This window comes from Sapajus apella, unplaced genomic scaffold (assembly GCF_009761245.1).
Source record: "Sapajus apella isolate SASKATOON/1434 unplaced genomic scaffold, GSC_monkey_1.0 scaffold56, whole genome shotgun sequence".
NCBI lineage: Eukaryota > Metazoa > Chordata > Mammalia > Primates > Cebidae > Sapajus > Sapajus apella.
Genome location: NW_022436996.1, coordinates 15,012,589 through 15,032,862, shown reverse-complemented (window position 1 = coordinate 15,032,862; position 20,274 = coordinate 15,012,589). Strand labels below are relative to the sequence as shown.

The 20,274-nt window shown below is 38.2% G+C and overlaps 3 gene segments (V, D, J or C); all 3 read left to right on the top strand.

The window, feature by feature from the left end:
- Nucleotides 1–482: 482 nt before the first annotated feature.
- LOC116527999 lies at nt 483–2,659 on the top strand. The segment is given in 2 exon segments: nt 483–1,778; nt 1,912–2,659. Coding segments are annotated over 2 exon segments (345 nt in total).
- A 513-nt stretch (nt 2,660–3,172) lies between these two features.
- Nucleotides 3,173–4,763, top strand: LOC116527998. The segment is given in 2 exon segments: nt 3,173–3,467; nt 3,601–4,763. Coding segments are annotated over 2 exon segments (345 nt in total).
- An 8,723-nt stretch (nt 4,764–13,486) lies between these two features.
- Nucleotides 13,487–16,884, top strand: LOC116528005. The segment is given in 2 exon segments: nt 13,487–13,850; nt 13,975–16,884. Coding segments are annotated over 2 exon segments (516 nt in total).
- The last annotated feature ends 3,390 nt before the right edge of the window (nt 16,885–20,274 follow it).

The following is a 20,274-nucleotide window of genomic DNA, read 5'->3' as shown; positions in this document are numbered from 1 at the left end:
ATTTTCTAAGCCTTTTTTGTAAATGTTTGAAATTTTTAGAATTAAAAGTAAAAATAGCTAAAAATAAGACTTTACCAATTTGGCATGCAGCAGTAATGATTAGAGTAGGATGCCATGGTATACCCATGCATGAGGGAGGGCGAGTGATACGGGCAGGAGACAGAAATATTGGGTAGAAGAGGGTGGCCTCCTGGCAAAGGCCCCACCCTGAAGCCTGGAGACCCGTAGCTGTAAGTGGGACAGGCATTCCTGTTTTCATGTTCCAAAATTTGTCTTTTGGCCTGCGATGCTCCCTTTCCTGTACCCATATAAACCCCGAACCCCAGGCTTCAGAGGCAGATGAGCAGGAGAGGAGACGAAGAGACAAGCAGACAGAAGGTGGAATGACGTGGCAGAAAGAAAGAGAAGTGAAGGAATGTCTGAACCCCGAGAGGAGTTCAGCTGGGGGTGGTAAGAGAAGAGTTTAGCCCCTGGATGGCCAGACTCCAAGGGGAAGATCATCTTCTCACTCTATCCCCCCTTCCAGCTCCCCATCCATTCCCCTGAGAGCCAGTTCCACACTCAGTAAAACCTCACACTCATCCTTCAAGACCGTGTGTGACCCAATTCTTCCAGGATGCTGACCAAGAGCTCAGGATACAGAAAGCTGTCACAGTGGCCCACCGCCCTTGCGAAAAAGCAGAGGGTCCACTGAGCTAGTTAACACGTGAGCCATGCACAGATGGCAGGGCTATCAGCCCACTTGGGCTCCTGCACCTGTCCATCTGCGTGCTCCCTCTCCCCTCAAGAGTTTGAGCAGCTGCAACAATCAAAGAAGTGAGTGACACTCCTGTGTCACTTCGAGGGCGGTCAGGGAACTCTCCTGCTTCCCCAGGACAAGTGCAGATCTGAAGCAGCAAAGAGCCAGTTGCTTATTACATCAGAAAAGTTTTCACGCTATCACTATAACTGTTCTGTACTTGCAATCTGCTGCATTAAATATTAAGCTCTTTCCTCCTAAAGTCAGGAATAATATACGTTAGGATAAAATCAATTTTTTAATGAACCATTGTATTTTCAGCTAATTCAAAAAGGAATGAAGGTGTTGAGTACTTCTTTGAAACACATACCCCCATACTAACACCTTTCTACAACAAATTAGTATTTTTAAAAAGCTCTGTGCCCAGAACACATTGACCAGAAAAGCAGGAGTCACTAAAAAATTTGAGCAATTTGAAACAAAGTTAGGAATTCTGTCCTCCTTAAAACAAACAAAAAAGTCTCAAACTTTACAGAGAATGTATTCAAACTGTACAGTTTACCAAGAACTTAGTTAGAATAAATGATTAAATGCAGAAAAAAGGAGAAGAACTATAACATCCTATCATTCAAATGAGACTACACTCTCTTCATTCGAAATTCAATTTGGTTTTGAATTTTCTCCAGTATGTTTTTGTCAGGAGGATGATCTCTCCTTGAACAACTGAAATAGGTATGCCCTGAGAAGGGGAGACGAACAACTCTCTGTTGGTTGTCAGTAAAGCACCAGAAAGAGAAGAGAAGCAAGTAGAAGAGTTTCAGCATCTGCTGAGAACATACAAGACATAAGACAAAGTTGCATCTTTCTTTAAGGCCAGTACCTTGGGAGGGACAATGACATCACTTCCTGAATCCTCCCAGTTTTCTATTTCCTGCCCTGCTTCCATCAACATCCAGAGCTGGAAACACCTCCATCCTGCCTCTCCCTGCCATGGCCTTCCTGCTCCTCTTCTGTGTGGCCTTTTGTCTCCTGGGAACAGGTGAGTTTGGAAAGCAGAAGGGGAAATCACTGCCTTAAATTTTCCAGGTTCTGGATTAAGCCTCTCCCTAGAGATAGCAGCAAGAGGACACTTACCAGGCTCTGTCTTCAGTTTCTGTCTTATTTCCCCACAGGGTCCATGGATGCTGGTGTTACCCAGACCCCAAGGAATAGGATCGCAAAGACAGGAAAGAAGATTATGCTGGAATGTTCTCAGACTAGGAATGATAATGAAATGTACTGGTATCGACAAGACCCAGGACAGGGGCTACGGTTGATCTACTACTCCCTTGGTATTGAAGATATAAACAAAGGAGAGATCTCTGATGAATACAGTGTCTCTCGACAGGAACAGTCTAAATTCCCCCTGTCCCTAGAGTCTGCCATGCCCAAACACACAGCTCTTTACTTCTGTGCCACCAGTTATTAGCACAGTGCTTCTTGGCCACCTGCTCTCTACACAGAAAGACAGACACATGGGTGACTTGTTTGCTCCAAAGGGCACCTGGATGTGGGTTGTGGGATGTGGGGTGTTTAGAGTTTTCAGTGGGTTTAGGCAGTGTGAGACTCGGTCTGAGCTAAGGACCAATTTGTATCAATGTTCTCAAGCCATGTGATGACTACAAATCAACAGGCTACACTAAATCAATCTACCCTGCCTATTTATTTTTCCTAGTGAGCTAGCCCAATAGTGATCTTTCAAGAGAATGTACTTGAGCATTTGACAGTAGCTCATGATTTTCAATAAGAGCATTTCTTATGAGCTCAAGTCCTTCAAGGGGGCATCAGGGAACTCTCCTGCTTCAGCAGGACAAGCGCAGATCTGAAGCAGCAAAGAGCCAGTTGTTTATTACATCAGACACGGTTTCACGCTATCACTATAACTGTTCTATACTTTCAATCTGCTGCATTAAATATTAAACTCTTTCCTCCTAAAGTCAAGAATAATATATGTTGGGATAAAATCCATTCTTTAATGAACCACTGTATTTTCAGCTAATTCAAAATAGGAATGAAGGTGTTGAGTACTTCTTTGAAGCATATACCCACATTATACTGACACCTTTCTACAAGAAACCAATATTTTCAATAAAGCTCTGAGTTCAGAAAACATTGACCAGAAAAGCAGGAGCCACTAAAAAATTGGAGCAATTTGAAACAAATTTAGAAATCCTGTCCTCCTTAAAACAAATAAAAAAGTCTCAAAATTTACAGAGAATGTATTCAAATTACATAGTTTACCAAGAACTGAATTGGAATAAATGATTAAATGCAGAAAAAAAGGAGACACGTTATAATGTCCTATCATTCAAGCGACTCCGGTTTTGAATTTTCTCCAGTATGTTTTGTCAGGAGGATGATCTCTCCTTGAACAACTGAAATAGGTATGCCCTGAGAAGGGGAGAGACAACTCTCTTGTGGTTGTCAGTAAAGCACCAGAAAGAGAAGAGAAGCAAGTAGAAGAATTTCAGCATCTGCTGAGAACATACAAGACATAAGACAAAGTTGCATCTTTCTTTAAGGCCAGTACCTTGGGAGGGACAATGACATCACTTCCTGAATCCTCCCAGTTTTCTATTTCCTGCCCTGCTTCCATCAACATCCAGAGCGGGAAACACCTCCATCCTGCCTCTCCCTGCCATGGCCTCCCTGCTCCTCTTCTGTGTGGCCTTTTGTCTCCTGGGAACAGGTGAGTTTGGGAAGCAGGTGGGGAAATCACTGCCTGAAATTTTCCAGGTTCTGGATTAAGTCTCTCCCTAGAGATAGCAGCAAGAGGACACTTACCAGGCTCTGTCTTCAGTTTCTGTCTTATTTCCCCACAGGGTCCATGGATGCTGGTGTTACCCAGACCCCAAGGAATAGGATCGCAAAGACAGGAAAGAAGATTATGCTGGAATGTTCTCAGACTAGGGGCGATAACCGAATGTACTGGTATCGACAAGACCCAGGACAGGGACTACAGTTGATCTACTACTCCCTTGATGTTGAAGATATAAACAAAGGAGAGATCTCTGATGAATACAGTGTCTCTCGACAGGAACAGTCTAAATTCTCCCTGTCCCTAGAGTCTGCCATGCCCAAACACACAGCTCTTTACTTCTGTGCCACCAGTTATTAGCACAGTGCTTCTTGGCCACCTGCTCTCTACACAGAAAGACAGACACACGGGAGAGTCATTTGCTCTGAAGGGCACCTGGATGTGGGTTGTGGGATGTGGGGTGTTTAGAGCTTTCAGTGGGCTTAGGCAGCGTGAGTCTCGGTCTGAGCTAAGGACCACTTTCGATCAATGTTCTTGAGCCACGTGACCTTTAGTGACTATGAAACCACACGCTACACTGCATCAATCTGCCCTGTCTATTTATTTTGCCTAGTGAGCTAGCCTAATAGTGACCTTTCAGGAGAATGAACTTGAGCATTTGACAGAAGCTCATGATTTTCAACAAGAGCATTTCTTATGAGCTCCATCCAGTGTCATTTTTACGATCCCTTTGCCATTATGTCCACCCACTTTGCAACATCCCACACTTTGTTCTGTTCCCACTGACAGCTCCTTTATCCTGTCTAACCTTTCTCTGCCCCAGTTCTTTCCAGTTCAGCTTCACCACTTAGCTCTATATTTGGTTGCCTTCCTATTAAAAACAAAATAGCTGGCTTGTTTTCTAGAACTTCACTGTAAGTAAATTTAATTATCGTTAAATCTGACTCAGAAGTTGAAGTTCAAGTACCAGAGGCTGTAATTTACAAGAGCAATTTTTCATCTACTACCCCACACTTTGATCTCTGCTGAGATTCATTTTAACCTGCAGATGCAGATAGACTTGCTTTATTACCTGGATATACTGAATTTCAAAAAACAAAATTCCCTGTCCCCAGCATGAGGCCAAAGCTAGGAACTTGGAGATGCCCCTTTTCTTTCCAGGCACTGGAATAAGCCCCGGGTTCCCCCACAGTGGGGTTTCTTTTAGGAGCCAGTGAGGCCCAGGCACAAAAATAATTGATCAAAGACTGCCAGAGCTTGATGTAAAAGTCTTCCTGAGAATCAAGTTGATGTCTTCCTCATGTGAATTGCCTTCTTGTCCCAGAAACCACAATTATTTCAGCAAAAGAATCCACAGGACTTAGTGACTGTTCAGAAATAAAAAATCCAACTTGTTTCCCTTCCTACCCATTCTCATGTGAGAAGAATGTCAGTCTTAGGGATTCTGTCTCATCTGCTTTCCATTTAAAAAAAAACAGGTTTCTCCAGAGTTTTGTTTCCTGCTTTCTATGCACACCTCATCAAGTCTTATCGGCAATAATAATTCTTCCATCACAAGCTATTAACTGTCCCAGTTAATTGCCTTCTGGGCATTTCTGATGTATTTTCCCAGGATTTTCCCTTCTGCCTCCCTTTTTCCTCAATATACATATTTTCCCACAACCTTCCCATTCATTATCATGACAACTTCTTTTGTAAGTTCCTGCCTGGAAAATTCAACTGTCTACTGGACACTCCCAGCAGAATGCTCCACAGGCAAGTCAAACTCAGTTTATTCCTGAATTATTGTCTCTTCATCCTCACACTTGCCCACTTTGGCCGCACCCTGTGTCTCTATCTCAGTGACTGGAACAACCATTCTAGGTTCCTCCTTTTTGCTATGCCTCTTATTAAATCAGTTTCCAAATCTATTACTTCTATATCTGTTTGTCATAGTTTGTGTTCTTCACAAGCAGATTTTGAGGGGGAAATTCGTGTGTGAAAAGGTTTCTGGAAACTGCCCTTGCACAGGAGCAGAGGGAAATGGGGCAGAGGGAGAAGTTGGGCTGTGCTGCACCCTCAACAAAGTCCCTCACTCACCCCAGAGGGAGCTCTGCAACTGGATGGTCCTTTAGCGCCATCCCAAGGTGAGGTCACAGGTCTTATTCCCACTTTCCTTGTAACCAAGTCACTATATGTTGGTTGCTCCAAGAAGGAGTCATGAATTTGTTGGGGAAGGGGTGTCTCTTTAGAGCAAGGTCATTCACCTAAAGCCATCAGCATCACAATTCCTAATACACACATATTTATCTGATTCAGCTACCCCTCTCCCTCCTCATTGCTTCTACCTCGGTGCAGACCCTCATCATCCATGGCCTAGAAATAAATGCAATGCCCTTTCCATGGCTTACTAGCTTCTTTTCCCTTTCCCTTATCCTATTTCTCACATTGCCACCAGCGTGACCATGTACGACATTCTTCACGCAACACGCAAAGCCCTTCAGAAATGGTTCTCCAACTAAACATCTGGCCAAATCTGCCAAATTCACTCCAGCACTTTAGACTGTAGCCCAACTGAACTGTTTATAATCCCCTGAATACACCAGGCTGAACTGCTCAGGTATACCTTTGCAAAAGCTCTTTCTTCATCTGAAATGAACTTCTTTATTCCCTTTTTGTCAAAAATAGTTTTTAAAATTTCAACTTTTATTGCAGATTAAAGGGTACATGTTGTGGAGGTTTGTTATATGGGTAAATTGTGTGATGCTGAGACTTCAGGTCCCAATGATCCCATCACTCAGGCCGTAAGCATAGTATCCAACAGGTGGTAGTTCAGCCCATGCCCTGCTCCCTCCTTTACCCATCTAGTAAGCCCCAGTGTCTATGGTTTCTATCTTTACAATCATGTGTATTGAATGTTTAGCTTCCATTTAAAAGTAAGAACATATAGTGTTTGGTTTTCTGTTCCTTCATTAATTTGCTTAAGATAATGTCCTCCAGCTTCATCCATGTTGCTGTAAAGGGAATGATTTTGCTTTTTATGGCTGCATGGTACTCCACAGTGTATATGTACCACATTTTCTTTATCCAATCCCCTGTTGATGGGCACTTAGGTTGATTCCATGTCCTTGCTATTGTGAATAGTGCTGCAATGAACATAATGGGTATATAATTAATGAGTACATAATTATATTATGAATTGGGTTGATTCCATGTCCTTGCTGTTGTGAATGGTGCTACAATGAACATAATGAGTACATAATTAATGGGTACCACTGCTGGGTCAAATGGTAGTTTCATTTTAAGTTCTTTGAGAAATCTCCAAACTGTTTTATATACTGGCTGAACTATTTCTCATTTCCACCAACAGTGTATAAGTGTTCCCTTTCCTCTGGAACCTCACTAACATCTATTGTTTGAAATAAATCTTGAGTGCCTGGCAAATTCTCACATATCCTTTAATTCTCAGATCAGAGATGAGTTTATCTAAAACAGTTTTTCTGACTTCTATAGACAAAGACTCAGTTTTTCTCTTGCGTGTGATAGTTTATGCATTTCAAAATTACCATAGTTGTTATGTTCTTTTACATTTCTTTTTTCTTAACTTTTACTTTAGGTCTGTGGGTACATGTACAGGTTTGTTATATAGGTAAACTGGGTGATATGGCGGTTCAGTATACAGATTATTTCATCAAGCAGGCAATAAACATAGGACTCAAGAGGTATTTTTTCTATCTTCTCCCTCCTCCCACCTGCTTCTCTCAAGTAGGCCCCAGAATCTATTGTTAGCTTCTTTGTGTCCATGTGTTCTCATTTACAGCTCCCGCTTATAAGTGAGAACATGTGGTATTTGGTTTTCTGTTCCTGCATTAGTTTGGTTAGGCCTCCAACTCCATCCATGTTGCTGTAAAAGACATGATCTCATTCTTTTTATGGCTGCATAGTATTCCATGATGTATATGTACTATATTTTCTTTATTCAGTTTACTTCTGATGGCCTTTTAGGTTGATTCCATGTCTTTGCTATTGTGAATAGTGCTGCAATGATTAGCTGTGTGCATGTATTTTTATAAAAGCATGATTTCTATTCCTTTGAGTATATGCACAGTAATGGAATTGATGAATCATATGGTAGTTCTGTTTTAAGTTCTTTGAGGAATCACCATAATGCTTTCCATGATGGCTGAATTAATTTGCATTCTCACCAGCAGCATATAAGCAAGCCCCTTTCTCAGCAACCTCATCAGCATCTGTTATTTTTTGACTTTTTGACAATAACCATTCTGACTGGTATGAGATGGTATCTAATTGTAGTTTAGATTTGCATTTCTCTAATGATTAATGATGTTGAACATTTTTTCATATGCTTATTGATCACATATATACCTTTTTCTGAAAAGTGTCTGTTCATGTCTTTTGTCCACTTTTTAATGGGGTTGTTTTTTGCTTGTAAGTTTAAGTTCCTTATAGATTCTAGATATTAGATCTTTGATGGATGCATAGTTTGCAAATATTTTCTCCCATTCTGTAGATCATCTATTTACTCTGTTGATAGTTTCTTTTGCTGTGCAGATGCTCTTTAATTGGGTCTCATTTGTCAATTTTTGATTTTGTTGAAATTGCTTTTAGTATCTTCATCATGAAATCTTTGCCAAATCATATGACTAGAATGGTATATTTCCTAGGTTATCTTTCAGGGTTTTTATGGCTTTAGGTTTATATTTAAGTCTTTAATCCATCTTCAGTTGATTTTTGTTTATGGAATAAGGAAGGCGTCCAGTTTTAATTTTCTGCATATGGCTAGCCAGTTATCCCCAGCACCATTTGTTGAATAAGGAGTTCTTTCCTCATTGCCTGTTCTTGTCAGCTTTGTCAAAGATCAGACGACTGTAGAAGTGTAGCATTATTTCTTGGGTCTCTATTCTATTCCACTGGTCTAGGTCTGTTTTTGTACAGTACCATGCTGTTTTAGTTACTGTAGCCTTGTAATATAAGTTAAAGTTGGGTAACATGATGCCTTTAGCTTTGTTCTTTTTAGGATTGCCTTGGCTATTCAGGCTCTTTTTTGGTTCCATATGAATTTAGAAATATTGTTTTTTCTAATTCTGTGAAGAACATCATTAGTAGTTTGATAGGAATATTAGGTTGGTGCAAATGTATTTGTGGTTTTTGCATTGTTGAAATTTGCCATTTTTTTATATTGAAATACATTCTAAAGTAAATGTGGTTATGTTATGTATCATTTTAATGCACGTTTCTAACCGTTTTTTTTTGCTAATGACTTATTTATTCCTACTTATTTTGTATATATTTTAGACTATGCACATGTTACACAAAAGCAAATTCAAGTGATTTTCTTATTCAAGTTCAAAATGGGTTGTAAAGTGGCAGAGACAACTCACAACATGAGCAACACATTTGGCCTAGGAACTTCTAATGAACATACAGTGCAGTGTTGGTTCAAGAAGTTTTACAAAGGAGACGACAGCCTTGAAGGTGAGGAGCATCGTGGCGGGCCATCAGAAGTTGACAGTCACCAGTTGAGAGCAACATCGAAGCTGATCCTCTTATAATTATGTGAGAAGTTGTCAAAGAACTCAGTGTTGACCATTCTATAGTTGTTCAGCATTTGAAGCAAACTGGAAAGGTGAAAAATCTTGATAAGTGGGTACCTCCTGGACTGAGCGAAAAATTTTTTTAATCATTTTGAAGTGTCATCTCTTATTCTGTGCAACGATGAACCGTTTCTTGATCGGATTGCGATATGCAATGAAAAGTGGATTTTATATGACAACTGCCAACAACCAGCTCAATGGCTAGACCGAGAAGCTCTGAAGCACTTCCCAAAGCCAAACTTGCACCAGAAAAAAAAAAAAAGGTCATGTTCACTGTTTGATGGTCTGCTGACAATCTGATTCACCACAGCTTTCTGAATCCTGGCAAAAACATTACATCTGAGAAGTATCCTCAGCAAATCAATGAGATGCACCAAAAACTGCAATGCTGCAGCCAGCATTGGTCAACAGAAGGGGCCCAATTCTTGTCCACAGCAACACTTGATTGGTCGCACAACCTATGCTTCAAAAGTTGCATAAATTGGGCTACAAAGTTTTACTTCATCCACCATATTCACCTGACCTCTCACCAACCAACTACCACTTCTTCAAGTATCTTGTCAACTTTTTGCAGAGAAAACACAAAACACTTCCACAGACAGCAGGATGCAGAAAATGCTTTCCAAGAAATCATTGAATTCCAAAGCATAGATGTTTATGCTACAGGAATAAACTTATATCTCATTGGCAAAAATGTGTTGATTGTAATGGTTCCTATTTTGATTAAATGGTTCCAATTTTGATAATGATGTGCTTGAGCCTAGTTATAATAATTTAAAATTCACCAAAACCAAAATTACTTTTGCACCAACTTAATACCATGGGCTCTACACTGCTTTGGACAGTTTGGCCATTTTAATGATATTGATTCTTCCTATCCATGTGCCTAGAACGTTTTTCATTTGTTTGTGTCATCTCTAATTTCTTTTAGCAGTGTTCTGTCATTCTTGTTGTAGAGATCTTTCACTTCTCTGGTTAGCTGTATTCCTAGGTATTTTATTTGTTGTGTGTGGCAATTATGAATGGAATTGCATTCTTGATTTGGCTCTCAGCTTGTATGTTGTTAGTGTATAGGAATGCTACTGGTTTTTAATGTTGATTTGGTATTCTAAAACTGCTAAAGTTGTTTATCAGATCAAGCAGCTTTTTGGACAAAGACTATGGGGTTTTCTAGATATAGAATCATGTCATCTGCAAATAGGGATAGTTTGACTCTCTCTTCCTGTTTGGATGTCTGTTTCATCCTCCTGTCTGATCGCTCTGACCAGGACTCCCAATACTGTGTTGAATAGAGTGGTGAAAGAGGGTATCCTCGTCTTGTGCTGGTTTTCTTTTTACACTGGCTCTACAAGGCTATATATCCTTTAGTTAAGAGTAGTGCCTCTCCAATTTTATTTCCCTAGCACTGAGTACAATGTCTAGCTTAGTGAAAGAACAAAAGAAGGAAGAAAGAGAAAGAAGGAGGAAGAGAAGAAGTAAAAGAAGAACATAGAGAAGTAGATTTAAATATATGTTTAAGTAGTTCTTCAGGATTTTCTTCCAAGTAACATATTTTCTGGCTTCCAGTACATGTGTGTTTAAGTCCTTCACACCTCTCATCTACAAGTCCCTTTAAAACAAAGAAAATATGTTTGGTTAAGAGAAGGCTGGAAAATGAGAGAGGGGTTTTTACTGGACAAAAATATATAGAGACTTATCTAATAATTATTATCCAATATTAATATCTGATGGCAATACACGATTAATTGAGAACTAGTGTGAAGTGACATAATCCCAAACAGATGTGGGAGAATCTTCAGGGGGAAATCAAAGCTGTTTTTTTTTAATGGAATCTGAGTTTTGAGAAAGAGGACATGTAAAGGAAGATGTATATATGCATTTGTGTGAAAGATTTGTCCTGTTTTAATTGTTAACACAAATTTATATACTCATATATTGAGGTGAGTCTATAATATATTCTAATTAAAATATTTAATAAGTTTTTTATGCCCAGAGTCTTAGTTTTGGTATTAGAGGCAAAGAAGCAGAGTTAGAAAGAAGAAAGAGGATGAATTACGTATGCTGTATTTGAGGGCCTTTGGAAATTCCAAATGCTGGTAGAGTATGCAGTTGGCACTCTGTATCAATGGGGTCTTTGTTTGCAGATTTAGTCAACCTCAGATGAAAAAAAATGTGTTTTTAAAATTACAAAATAAAAACACAACAATAAAAATTCAAAATTTAAAACAGTGCAGTATGCCAACTATTTGCGTGGCATTTACATTGTATTAGCTATTATACGTAATCTAGAGTTGATTTAAAACATACAGGAGGATGTGCACAGGTTATATGCAAATACTATGCCATTTTATATAAGAGATTTAAGCATCAGTGGATTTAAACTAATGCCCCAAGAAAACCAAAGAACCACTGTGTTAAGAACATGGCGCTGAAGCTCATAAAAAGTCCTTGGTGTGGGATTCAGACATAAGACACTGCATAAAAGCTCAACACACATGCACTATAGTCAGTGCCTGTGATTCTCTGGAATCAAACTCTAGTCTGTAAAAACAGAAACCATGATGTTACAGACTATTCTTGGCATGGGAAATGAAACCTCAGAGGTAATACTACTTCCATGGGGCCCCAGACCCCTGAGCTAGGAAATGTCTATCATTATTTGGGAAACCAGGACCTGCCTTTCTCCCTTCTGGCTCATCTGAAGACAGATGAGTCCTCTGCCATAATATGAAGTCTTAATTTAGCATTGCCATATTCTGGTTCCAGATCTTTCCCGCCTGGCTGAATATTAAGACTGCATTTTGTCTCTTGTCTTTCTTGGCATCTCTTTCCTATGCAAACTTCATGGACACTGGAAGGGCTACAAACTTCTGAGAATCAAGGAGCCTCCATTGAGAGAGAGTGTTTTACTAGAACAAAGATATATAGAGATATATACAAGAATTACATGCAATAATTTCTGTCTCTGTAATTATTCACACTTAGAAATTCTCAGCAGCTTCTCCAGAGACTTCCCTATCTAAACTAGAAAGGTAGTCTTTGGGAAAAGTGTTTTCATTCACAAAAGGCAAGCTATGCATGAGTTATTCCTGCACTGGGCAACAAGGAGTAGTTAGTTACCTCTGCCTTCGAATACCCCTTCATCTGACTAGGACCTGAGCCTCTCTTATATCTACTTTCAAGCCCAGATTGAGCACTTCTCTTCTTTCCTTCCTTTAGTTGCTTCTACTATGAGGTATATATAGATTTTACATCCAGTCACTGTTGAAGACTTTCATCAACTCATCACTCATCCTTAAGTCATTTCACACTGAGAACAACTGGGACCCGCCCTCTTTCCTGTTTCTTTAACATTTGTCAGAATCTCCCCAACCCTCTAACACCTTTTTTTCAGCAGGGGGCAGTAAAATTCCATTTATTTTTTCTGTTCTCAGCACTTATTATTAAGACCAGATTTCATAGCAAAGGCTAAGGTCAAATCTCATTAATGATTTTAATAGTTACTTTTGTCTTAAAGAAGCTTCTGACAGGACTAGAGTGTTTCAGGGTTTGGTGAGTCAAAACTGTTATATTTCTTTGTGACACATGGCAGAGGAAGAATAAACAAGGGCCTACATGTGTTACACATAAAATACATACAGACTGAAGACATGGTTCTCAAATTAGTAGAGATATAATTGTAAAAACCCAAACCCCATGTCAGCATGGTGTGAACAAAAATTTCAGTGAATACTGACTATGGATCTTAATGAACTACATTAAGGAAGTGGACAAAGCTGGAGACATTCTGGAATTAATCTTTGTGTCTCACAACCAAAACCAAAGACTTTTCTGTGAAGAGGAAATGAGGGAAAGGGAGGGGGGAGAATGACACTTGGTTTAGACATTGTTTACTGCCGCAGCACCCAAACAATTTTTAGCAATATTGCAATATTACCAAAGCTTGTACTGTATTGTATTTTCTGTTCTGTCGTGATTGATAGTGCAATTAAAAGGAAGGTGGACTAAAATCATCCCAGGCAAAGGCTAAGGTGATCAAGCTGATAAAGCCTGAACACCAAGTCAGTGAAAAATGAGACTGAGAAAGCTATTATCACACAATAATAACACCATATTTTCTGAGGACTGAATGAATTCCCGTTACTTCTCCCAGCCTTTTACATGCGTTTATACACATAGGTTACCCCGTTTAATGCTCACAAGCTCTCCTGCTCCTTGTCTGATCAAGGCATGCTATTCACTGGTTCCCTCTTCTGCATGTTCTTCTCAGGTTTGCAAAGTTCATTCCTCTTCATCCTTCAGAACTCAACTCAAATGCCACTTCCTTTCCCAACCTTTTTAATTAGGTAAAATCCTGCTATTATAGGCATACAAAGCTATGTAGTTTTTATGTTCATAGCTTATAAATAACACTTGCAGTGGAATGTTTTGTAAGAATATTAAAACTTGAGTTAAGATAAGCAAAGCACTGAGCCCACTTTGGATGAGGGAAGTGAACAAAAATATTAGGCATTTGATGGGTTAAAAGGATATAGATGAAACTGTTTCAACAGGATGGCTGTGGGACTCAGGAAGCTGGCAGGGGCTGTGTCATACCCACACGATGACTTCTTCAAGAGCCCATCCTGCTTCTCCACCACTCGAGAAGTCCTCTCTAGTTCTGACTGTGCCGTGACTATTGGGCTTCTCTGCCATGTGGCATTTTATTTTCTGGGGGCAGGTAAGTCATAGACACAGTTCATTCCAAAATCAAGAAAGAACACTTCTTCTTTATTGGGTTTGTGCCTGGCTCAGCATCTAAGTTCATCGTGAACTCTGTTGCCAATTTTTGTCTCTTCCCATAGGCCTCATGGAAGCTGACATCTACTAGACCCCAAGACACTGTGTTATAGGGACAGGAAAGAAGATCACTCTGGAATGTTCTCAAACCATGGGCCATGACAGAATGTACTGGTATCGACAAGATCCAGGAATGGAACTAAAGCTCATCCATTATTCCCATGGAGTTAATTTCACAGAAGAGGGAGATCTTTCCTCTGAGTCAACAGTCTCCAGGATAAGGAAGGAGAATTTTCTCCTGACCCTGGAGTCTGCCAGCTCCTCACCTACCTCTCGGTACCTCTGTGCCAGCAGTGAATACACAGTGCTTAATGGACACCTACATTCTGCACAGAAAGGCTCACCTCCAAGATGAGGACATCTTGCCTTCAGAAACCTCATCTTAAACTACAGAAACCCGTGCAAATATTCCCAGACTCCTCAGCATTAAGGGACCACCAGTGTGCTTGAAGTAACAGTCTAGACTAAAGGCTATCTCTGGCTCAGTCTCTACCAAGTTGAGAAATGATCCAGCCCCACAATCACCATGGCTGACTTCTTTCTTGCATCTAGCTTCTGCTGTTCAATTGAGCTTGCATGAATTTTATCCTTCACGATAAATGTGATAATATTTGACAGTTGCCTTATGGCTGGCTGAAGAAAGTCTTTGTCAGCTAAGAAACAGGAAAAGGATCCTCTGATTTTCTGCATAGGCTGTCTTTATCTACATGAGTTTTTGTAGTTTAAGATGAGGTTTCTGAAGGCAAGATGTCCTCATCTTAGAGGTGACCCTGGTTCATGTTTCCTTCCTCATGTTAAACTAGTTCCTTCATACACAGCCTTACAAGTCCCTGCCCTTTCCTGACCCCAGCCCTGCACTTGACGACTTCAGTTCCTCAATCTATGACTTTGAACTTGGAATAAATTTTTGTTTTCACTTGGAATAAGTGATTAATGATGATTTGCACTAATCTCCCTCTAAATAAATGTAATTTTAGCTAAATCTAATGAGGCAGAAGGAAGAGAAAAGGCTCCAACTTTGGCAAAGAATAGTCTTTAACAATGTCCCTGGATTCAGCCCTAAATCTCTTTGGAGACTACTCTTGCCATTGGGAGACTATTCCACAGATAGATGATTCTTCTGTCTTAGGTATGCTGAATCTCAGGGAAATGTTCTCTATCCGCATGAGATCAGACCTGGGACCTTAAATAGATTCATTTTTCACAAAAGCATAGACTGCTATGGGGCCCTAGGTGTCCTGAGAATGGGTAGGTGCTGAGCTCAGATGTGAAACCTCTGTTTTGAGGTTACCAAAAAGTAAAGTCACAGAGTCTCTGTCTTGGTTTTACCTCCTTAAAAAGTAGCTTTACTATGTTGGAAAATAATCTAGAGAACATAATACATATTTTACTATAAAAGTCTGCTTATTCATTCTTCTTTTCTATTTGTATTCTACGATACTAGCCATTCTTCACTCTTCTTTGTGGGCGCTTTCTATTCTCATTTTCCTTATTTTGTCCTTATTTCTGGACTTTTAATTTTTTGCCTCTTAACCTACACGTACATCTTAGACAACATCATCAACTCTATTACTTGAAGTATATGTCTCATTAGTTTCAAGTTAGCTGCCTACTAGATATTTCTACCTCTGTATTTCGTAGGCTACTCAACTCAACTTGTTCCCAACAGAGTTCATCATCCTCCCAATACCATGTCCTCTTTTGGAGACACCATTGTCTTGGGAGGCTCATCTCCAGTAGTCAGATGTCCTTAGCAAACACCTAAAGGATTAAAAACCCTTCCTTACTGAACTCTTAGCCTTATGCCTTACCCTTCTGGCCTTTCTTCTAAAAGTGGTATGCATCATAGGTTGGCCCTCTGTATTCATGAGTTCCACATCCCTGTATTCAACCAGCCACAGATCAAAAACGTTTTTTTCAAAAATTATGTCTATACTGAACACATACAGACTTCTTCCTTGTCATTATTCTAACAAATACGGTATGACAACTATTTACATAGCATTTATTATATTTGGTACTATTAATTATTTACAGGTGACTTAAAGTATATGCATAGATTACATGCAAATACTATATACCATTTTTCAGCAGGGACTTGGGCATTTGTGGATTTCGTTACCCTTGGAAGGTCCTGGAACCAATTCCCCAAGATACTGAGGGATAACTGTAGACAAATGTGATTACACTACTGGATCCCCTCACAATTTCTCCATGTTTCTCCTCCATATTCAAGATAAAATTTAAATTCCTTCACCTGGCTTAATGGTATTTTGTGATCTGGACTCCGGAAATTAGCTTACCTTGAACACCTTAACCTGGCTGTTTTTCATCCTGGGAGTACTGAACTTCTGACCATTTTCTATAGACCATGTTCTCTTACCCATCTGAGACCCTGTACCTGCTGTCACTGTATTTACGAAGTCTGCACTTCTTGTCTACAGGGCAGACTTCTACTCCAGCCTCTCATTAATGACTATGTTGACAGAAAAAGTCTTAATCTGCTTCAGATTGTTCCTGTCCTCCAAATAGTGTTGTGGGAGGCTCTCTTCATCACCATCCTCCTTATTTTCCAGTATATATGTCTTTTTGGTGCATGGTTTTCCTGGAGCATTTTATTTAAGAATGGTCACAGGGTGTAAATCAGACAGAAACAAAACAAACCAAAGTCTTTGAGAGGAGATGAATGTCACCCCTGCTGAGTATTTTTGAATGCGATGCTGGAAGCTGATCCAGTGAAATCCTTCCTATTCTCTGATGAAAGGAAGATCTAGCTTTGACACTGGAACAGATAATGAAGAATGCTTCCCAGAAAGATGCCAGGTGAATTGCGGGGTTCAGTGTAAATAAATAAGTGACATGTTTATGTTAATAGATATTACTTATATATGAGCAAACCTGGTCTTGCTTTATTTTTTTTTAAAAAAAAAAGCAGCTATTGCTCAGTTTAATAGATTTAAGTATACTTTACATGCCATGAAATTCACCCTCTGTAAGGTACAGTTTAATGATTTATAGTAAATATATTGAGTTTTACAGGCATCTCAAAATCATCTTAAAACATTCCCATTGCCCTCAAGAGATCCTTTCTGCCCTTTAGTTATTTCCTAAGGTGCCCCACCTCAGGCAGCCCCCTATCTATTCTTTGCCTCCATAGATTTGATTTTTCTGAAAAGCTTTATAAAAACAGAGTATTAAAATATGCAGTCTTTGTTTCTGACTTCTTTAAGTTCACCTAACATTTGGGGTGTTCATTCATGTTATAGTATATTTAAGTTATTTGCCACATTTTTGTTGCAGAAAATTATCCCATTGTATGGATATAGCATATTTTATGTATCCATTCAGCAATTTTTGGACATTTGGATTGCTCCAGTTGTTAACCTATTATAAATAATGCCACTATAAATGTTCTTATTTAAATATTTGGGAAGTTATAAACTTATTTTATTTGGTAGGTATCTAGAAGTGAAATTACTGAGTCATGGCGTAAGGGTATAAATAAATTAAAAACACAAACAAGAAAACTTGCAAAATGTTTTTAGAACTGGCTATTTCCTTTTACATTTCTATCATCAAAGTGTGAGGGTTCCAGTTTTTTCACATGCTCTCAAGTATTTGGTCTTTTTTAATAATCATCATTCTGGCAAATGTGTGGTGTCACCTCACTGTGGTTTTTAATTTTTGTTTCCCTAATAACTAATGATATTGAGCATCTTTTTGTTTGCTTATTAATCATTCCTGTATGACCTCTGATGACATACTTATTAAAATTCTTTACTCATTTTAATTGGACTGTTTGTCTCTTTTAATTATTGAGTTTTAAGAGTCCCTTATTAGATATATGACTTTCAAACATTTTTTACTGCTCTATCATTTGTCTTCTCATTTTCTTAATCAGTGACTTTGAAGACCAACCATTTTTTTTATTTTGACGAAGTTCAGTTTTTTAATTTATCTTTTATGAATTATGCTTTTCATGTACTTCTAAGAAATATTTAACTAACCCAAAGTCATAAATTTTTTTCTGTCTTCTTCTAGAAGTTTCATAGTTTCAGCTTTGATATTTGGCATATGGCATGTTCTAAGTTAATTTTTGGATATGGTGTGTGATCATTATTATTAATAGCATTAGTGTTTTTGCATAGGATAACTTCTGTACTATTTGTTGAAAATAATATTATTCCATTGTTAAAATAACTTTATATCTTAATCACAAATGAATTAACCATAAGCGGATGGGTTTATTCCTGATCTATGTCTTCTTTTGCCTTAATCTATGTTTATCTTATGTTAATACCACACTCTGTTAATTACTGTAGCTTTATACTATGTTTTAAAATTGGCTAGTGTAAGTCTTTAAACTGTGTTTTTCTTTTTCAAAATTGCCTTGATTATTCAAGCCCTATTTATTACCACTCAAGTTTAGGATCAGCTTGTCAATCTCTACAAAAGGTACTACTAGAATTTTGACAAGGATTGCAGTGTACTTATTGATAAATTTGAAGATAATTTCTATCTTAACAATACTGAGCCCTTCATGATCATGGAATACTTTTCCTTTAAGATCTTTTTAAATTTATCTCAACATTTTATATTTTTCTATGTATAGGTCTTATATTTCTATTGTTTAATATATTGCAAAGTGTTATTTTTATAATGCAACTATAAAAATATTTTTATTAATTTCACTTTTGGATTAAAATGCATATGATTGTTGCTATACATACTGTATCCTGAAATCTTGATAAATGAATTCATTAGTTCTCAAAGTTTCTTCATAGATTTTGTAGGAGTGTTTTTTACATAACGGATCATGTAGTCTGAGATTAAAAAGACTTTTACTTTTTCCTTTCCAACCTGAATACCTTTTATTGCAATTTCTTATCTGACTGCATGTCTGATATCTCCAGTGCAATTTTGATACATTTATTTTTGTTTCATTTCTGTCACTTTTACTTTATGTATTTTGGGACTCTGTTGGTAGGTCCCAGGAGTTACTCCACAGTGCTACACAGGCACGTGGTTTCTACACTAAAAGTAACTAAACTTAGAGATTTGTGGGATACAATCAAGCATACCCACATATGCAAAACTGGAATCTCAGAAAGAGAGAAGTGAAAGTTAAAAAACAAGAATGGCCACAAACTTCTCAAATTTGTTGCAAAACATTAATCAAAAGAACCTAGAACCTTAACATCTCTCAAACACTGTAAACACAGACATCCATATCTAAATACATTATACTCAAACCTCAGAAAGCCAAAATCCACAAATATATTGAAATCAATATATTTTCTTAACAAGAGAAAAATGACTCCTTATGTGAAAGAGAAGAGCAATATAATTAACCTGACTTTAAATCAGAAACAATGGAGATCAGAAGATAATGGAAAAGCACTGAAAGAAAAAACATCCTACCAAAAATTCTATACCCAGAAAAAACTATTCTTTATAAATGAAGATGAAATAAAGATATTCCCCTATAAGCAAAGGCTAAGAAATTTGTGGTTAGCAGACCTATGTTACAAGAAATATTAGAGGAAGTCACCCACCTACATGATGTCTTACTGTCTGTTCTAACTCAGTTCATTCTCTGTAGCTGAGAACCTGTCAGTAGCTTTCCATTGACTTTAGGGTTTGACCAATCTTTTTTATATCTAAATGTTAAACTATAAATTCTTTCTGTTAAAAAAAAAAAAAAATCTTCCCAACTACAAATGCTTAAAACCCTCCATGATTTGGCCCTTGCATACCTATCCAGTCTTGTGAAATTCACCTACTCTTTACTCTCTTCCACATACTTATGCTCTAATAATATTCTTAATCCCTCAGCCCGCCCAAAGCTTCATATATGCTTTCTCACTCACTCCTGAGCCTTTACACATGCTGTTCGCACTAGCTAGAATAATCTTTCTCTCCATTTATCTATACTGCTAATCCTCCATGTTTAAATGGAATAATCACTGTACCTGAGTCTCTGACTGTGGTAAATAACCCACAGTATCTACAGCGTCTACTAATATAGAGTATTACACACTTCACTGTTTAACTTATTATGATAGTTTTTAAAATTATTGATTAATATAAAATATGCTCCATGAGGCCAAGGACCATGTCCAAGGTTTTAATTTTTGTATCTTAAGTATTACAGGCTCTCAATATTTATTGAAAAATACAAAAATTTTTGTATCTTAAGTATTACAGGCTCTATAAATATTTATTGAAAAATCCCAGATTTTATCAGTTCTTGCCTCCCTAGCTAAGATAGGATCTCAGCTATCTAAACATTTCTCTCTCAAAAC